This window comes from Salvelinus fontinalis, chromosome 35, assembly GCF_029448725.1.
Source record: "Salvelinus fontinalis isolate EN_2023a chromosome 35, ASM2944872v1, whole genome shotgun sequence".
Lineage (NCBI taxonomy): Eukaryota > Metazoa > Chordata > Actinopteri > Salmoniformes > Salmonidae > Salvelinus > Salvelinus fontinalis.
The window spans coordinates 28,626,793-28,632,978 of NC_074699.1; the positions used below are offsets into that span (position 1 = coordinate 28,626,793).

Sequence of the window (6,186 nt, forward strand, 5' to 3'; positions counted from 1 at the left end):
AGAAACTTTCATTCATAGGCTAGATTGTAGCAACCTCATGATTGGTATAGGGAAAATAGTAGTCATCCAATATGCTGTAATACAAATAAGGCCATGTTCATTAAAAAAACGTCCTCCCTCGTCTTAAACGGCACCGACCGCCACTGTGTGAGGTACATGGTAGTGTAAAAGTTACATGATAAATAGTATAAACATAAGTGTAACACAACACGGTATAATTTGCATAATGTACATCCGGGTATATGTGTGGCTGTGCAGTGAGTGTATATGAAACAACCAGTATTTGAACATCTGGAAAGTCATCCAAATATATAAACTATTGATTTACTGAAATTCTAATTCTAATGTCATAAAACAGTGGGTAATATGCACATAATGCTAGTAATAACAAAAACATTCACTCAGGTATTGTGTACCTGCAGTGTCTTGTCCTGTCTTGCTGTCCAACCCTCTTAAATGAACCAAACACACAGCTTATAGCAAGGACAAACATGACATAATGATACCAAGGATAAACAATGGCCTATTATAGGCATGGAGATTTTCTCACAAGATAAATCATGCTCGTTCATGGACATAGAAAACAAAGTAGTTGACAGTGATTTCCTGTCAGAGCTGTGTGAATATCCACGGCTTATGTTGATACTTTTCCTCTCAGCATTTCCTTAGATTTTCCTACAAACTGATGTATGTTTACCTTGGCTTAGCTGAAACTCTGGCTTCAAGTAATAGCAATTGACTAGAGCATGTAGCTCATGGAATATATAACATAAGGGGTCATTTCTATAGAAAGCATGAACTAACTTCAGCATATACTATTAGCTTTACTATAAAGTTGCATGGCTGGTTTTAGTTGCAAATCATTTGGACATGGATTAGAGATGGTTTTAGATACATTTGGTTTTGTTATTATAATGGGGAAATAACAGCTGACATTTTCTCTCTCCATAATGTACAATTCAAGTGCATAAACCTGTAGCATCATTTCAGTGAATAAAAGAGTCAGCAACTGCAATTAACACATTTCCATGTGTTATAAACATGTTATAATCAAATACAATTCAAATGAGGCCATATGGAGGTTAGGCAATCCAATATACAATATCAAACTAGAGAGAAACAATCATTAAAGCAATCAAGTATATCACTGATATCAAAAACTTGTAATGAGGGGTTTGGAGCATCATGTCCTATCAAAAGTGTTACTGAGCACAATTACTTATTTAAGTTTATGGTGGGAGACAATTTCAAGTACAATATGTATCAGTAGGCTACACTCCTATATTAAAAATGTTAAAAATGAATCCTGCAACAAAAGCACCTTGGGTGGCACATCTTGGCACTGTGGATAATAAACGAGACAAACACATTTCACTTATTGAATGAGAATATCCGATTCCTTACCTTGAGTCTGGGTATTTGGTGAGAGTAGCCAGGCTACTAGTATACATGTGTCCCCCGACGTCAATGTGAACCGGAGCATTCGACTTTGTCAGTTGAGCCGGTAGAGGGATTCCTTGTGTGGACATAGGAGATACCGGGGACCGGGTCAAAGACAGTCGTGACATGCTTCTTCCTTCCTGAAAACAAGTAAATGGAAAAGCCATAGACATCATAAATGACTCCGGTCTCCAGAAAGTCTGTATCATCCACCAGTGAGATCCTGATCCTTATCAGATCACTTCCATGTCTGTCTGCTCGCATATTTAGCTACAAATTATTGCCACCGTTCTAATGAAGTATGTTTGCATCTTTTCATTCAACGCCGGAGGGCAGGATAGGAGGATGATTATTACGGCTCCAGAAAGAGGAATGCTAGGTGTCAGCCTCTAGGGGGATAAAACAAACTGCAATATTCTAATTAAAGGTCGTGTTATGTGTTAGACGTGATATGCTCAGACACACCAACCACCAATCTGAGAATACGGAATCCAGGGCATTTGTTCCCGATTAACCCTGTTCCTGAACCAGATATAAGAAAACATTCACCCCTTACAAGACTGTTGTGTTGTTTCTTTATTTTAACCCCACACAATAATGTCCTATACATGTAAATGAAATAAAAAAAGTTACTGGTGCATCAAAAATAGCATCTCATATCATAGGAGTCAAGGTAAATTATATGTATCAAACACTATAAAACATAACAGGACCAACCAAGATGTGAAGACAAACTACTTAATAACTCTATAATATCTGTCATGAAAATGTATGTAAATGTACAAGGTCAGGAGTTTTAATGAATTGCTCGGGAATCATCCAATGACCTTTTAGAAACGTGGGCACGCTTTTGCCACATGTTCAAGCTAGAAAGGATGCAAGTCCTCAGGCTGGTGTGAATATTGGGGATGTTGGATGGAAGGCATGAGAAACATATGACCACTTCATGAATGTCAACTATCCGTTACATGAATCCCTCCCAAACTAGGTAGCATACAGTGGGATGGCGCGCTTCAGGCCACAGCGCAGTCCGAGGCGCATGGATACAGTTCGTCAGAGTTGGGTTAAACAATGATGTAGGCTATTCAACAGACATGTGGGTATTGGGGATCATAGTTGCGTACAACCAATCACCACAATCGAATTTAATCAAGATTGATCAAAATAACATGTTTTCCCATGGGGATTTACTTTGTAATTTGCGAAAATTACGCACATGCCTGTCAATTAAATTCCAACATCTCAACTCACACAAGTTTAATTAATATCAGAGTCAGTTTCATTGGAAACAGGTATAGTTAGAAAATGTCAAGCAACTTACATTAGGATGTGGTTTCATGAAAAAATATATATCCATCATGTCTGCAAAAATGGCGGGTCGCTGGAATGAACTAAATTATTATAATTTGAAAGAAAGGCATTTCATCAACTAGTTCTTCCATGCAAGAGCACATTTACTAAGCTTTGAATGTTAACCGTAAAAGGTCAACAGAAGGCAGTTGTTAGGGCTCATTCAGCCCTTTGCTCCAGGCGAGATGCCCTGGGGCACAAAGTGTTGTTGAAGACTACAGAATTTTCCAGGGTGTTGCCCGCCTCGCTGTGTACACCACCAAGCCTTCAGGAATAATGATCATTTAATACCCACGCTGGATGATACATTTCAGGCCCCAGTGAAGGAAAGACTTCAAAAGACTTAAGAAGTTTTTGGCGTATGAGGCTATCCCATCTCTTCATTTAGCCATGGGCCACAGTAACCAATACCGATAATATTGTTGGGGGAATATATACCAGATAGGAGGCGCGCGCGCACACACACACACACACACACACACACAGGGTTAAGATGGGAGGAGTTGACGGAGTAGAGGGTAACGTGAAATATTGGAAAACACACACGCACATATATATATATATATATATATATATATATATATATATATATATATATATATATATATATATATACTATTATATATACGATCAATATGGGAGGGCAAAGATGATCATTATTAAAAGGCTATAAGCCAAGAAACTCGATTCCCTTATAGTCTCACAAGAGTTCTCAAATAAAAAAAGACAAATACCGGAACTATTACCATTGACTCGTTTGAATGAGATCAACTGACATCTGCTCCGTGGCTTTGTGTTATAATAGTTTCTTATTGACCAACATTCCAGCTGTAGTAACTCTAGCCAATAAGCCGGTTTGAAACGTTCACAAGAGTTGGGTTTCACTGTGGGCAATGGTGTACCAAAGAAAGATATTTGACAATTGTACAAAGCAAAGATTAGAATGTGCGTAATTGTTATAAAATAAAATAGCCCAAAAGAACATGCACAGTAGCAGAGATCCATAGTGTATCCACTTTTGCCCTCTTGAACACAGTTTACATGGATGCCCACGGATAGCCTACTTCTACCAGATGCACAATATGGCGTCTTACTCATTTCTACCAACATGAAGTTATGATCCAGAGACGTTTGATTCAAAAGCGAACAATGCGTAAAATGAATGCGTAAACATGCCAACAGCATCAATAGACAACAAGGGAAAGACTACAGCCTAGACAAACATTCACACCTTTCCCAGACTGGACAAAACATAGCCCTACTACAAGTGAAGTTATTGAAGTTATTCCAAATTACCTGGTGTTGAGTATAGTTTGTTCGCTGATACTGTAGGCTATCATACCATGAGGAAATGCCGTATCTTAATATGAATTTAGTCATACCGTTTCAAACATCGTAGGAGTCCGAGGGAATCCGTTCTAGTCTCTATCAGTCCCAGCTGATGACTGCGTTCCCCTTTTTCACATGCCCCGAGTTTCGTAGAACTAGAGTACCATCCAATAGCTGACCCAAGCATTCCTCAAGTAGAATCGGCTCCTTTGGAACGACACTGCCAACACGGTATCCACAAACTGTTCTAAAGCATGTGCATCTACCAGTGAAATCTACATTGATTAAAAAGAAGGGTCACTGTGGCTTTAAAGATCTATCTATAGCTGATGCTGGCTGACTTGCTCAGACCAAGCTCTTTCCACAAAAGCGACACAGGAAGAAGCAAAGCAGCGTTCTTACCTTATACATAGAAGAGATCTCTCCTTTCTCTTTTCGGTTCTTATTTGTATGCACTTAAAATTTGAGTCGGTCAAATCCTGCTTCGTATTTTAGCTTCTTGGGTGCCTTTTTGCTTAAATGATACTGCCGGTCTGTTATGAAAAGAAAGACAATAATCCTGTCTCTAAATAACAGAGCAGCACTAAAAAAGAATTCTTGCTCCGGGCTGCCCAAACGCCTCTGGGGCAAGGATTAGGCTACAATTAGCTCAACTCTACTCGCACCCAGTCAGATTTTAAAAACGAATAAGTGATACACTCTCCCTGTTACAAAAATGATGTCTATGACCAGATATAATAATTAATGTTAGTTTTTTCGTATTTTCCGGTGAAAAATATAAATATACCAGCCCCCGTAACGGTTTAACGTTCTGGTTTGCAGGGGGTAACGGTTAAGTGCTATTCAATATCAAGCAAGTGTCACGTCGCTCAATATATTTAGAGCAGGAAAAAAGCAGATTTTAATCATTGTCATTCCCTCTGATGTAAAATTTCCCCAGGCATTTCCAGCTAGGCATACATTTCCATTCTCCAGTTAAATAAGTAAAACAGGGCACGCTTCCCTAGTCGTGTACTTACAGCTATTATAAAGGCACACTAGTAACTTGTTGACAAAGTGCCAATACAATAATAATATGTAGATATCCTTGGATACTATTCATGCGGCGATTTTCCCCTGTCCCTTCTCCACTAATGTCTCCAGTAGTAACACCAAATGTCCTGTAGGCCATTAAAACCAAATGACGTCTATCGACATGCATTCTGCTATTGCAGAAAGCGCCCTCACAACCTGCCTCCAGCTAAACGCGCCATTTCAATTATAGCACAGGGCTAGATGGAGATGTCTGCAGTGAAGATTTCCTATGCAAACAGCGAGGCAGACTGCTAGCATAGCTAGAAGATTTTACTAATTTACCTAAAGATGCATTGTGTTAAATTAATAAAACGGTTTGGCAAATTTTTTATTTTGGTATATAAAACGCTGCTATGCCCCCAAAATATAAATCAATGTTGCATCACACTTATAGTAGGCTGAAAGGCACCCTGTGGAATTCAAATTGATATCCCTTTGCTCTTCCTCCTTCCTGTACAGGTGCTCACATAGGCTTGTGATTATTTATTTATTTGCGTGTTTGTTTATTTGCGTGTAAATAACTGTGAATAATTGATGTTGCACTGAACACGGTAATTACTGTAGGACTACTGTCGAATCCAGACTCTCCACCGCGCTCAGCTATCTTGTTTCTTGATATTTGGCGCCAACTAGTGTGGGAAATGATTATTGGTCAACAACAAAAAAATAATAGTGAAGGAATACAATAATAATGTGAATTCGATTGCAATAAGGGCTGCCTTTTGTACTCAAATTTAACTGATTGATCGAATTAAAACGCATCACGTAGAGGAGGTGGTTTCCAGGTTCATGTCTGGTGATTGGCACGCCAAACTGAAAGGTTCTAAGAATTGGATAGAAATCAGAGCTGCCTTAGGAAGTAGCCCCCCCCTAACAGGGCAAGATAAACTTGCCCTCTGGCATGCATTTGTTGTCTTCAGGAGTACAAACTGGAGGCAAGAAGACAGGATTTTTTTCTCATTAAAGTAACAGCCCTGCAGTTTGTTCAATTAC

At 39.0% G+C, this 6,186-nt stretch overlaps 1 protein-coding gene across 5 annotated transcripts in view; it reads right to left on the reverse strand.

Moving 5' to 3' along the window:
- LOC129834676 (BTB/POZ domain-containing protein kctd15) overlaps window positions 1–5,408 on the reverse strand; it is a 57,038-nt gene extending 51,630 nt beyond the window's left edge. The window contains exons 1-3 of one of the 5 annotated variants that reach the window (XM_055899883.1): window positions 4,522–5,132; window positions 2,762–2,821; window positions 1,405–1,580 (exon numbers count right to left, since the gene is read on the reverse strand). In XM_055899883.1, coding sequence (XP_055755858.1) covers window positions 1,405–1,580; window positions 2,762–2,821; window positions 4,522–4,530 — 245 coding nt within the window. In that variant the 5' untranslated portion in view covers window positions 4,531–5,132. The other 4 variants (XM_055899882.1, XM_055899886.1, XM_055899885.1 and 1 more) reach the window with 4 other exon arrangements.
- Between the last annotated feature and the right edge of the window lie 778 nt (window positions 5,409–6,186).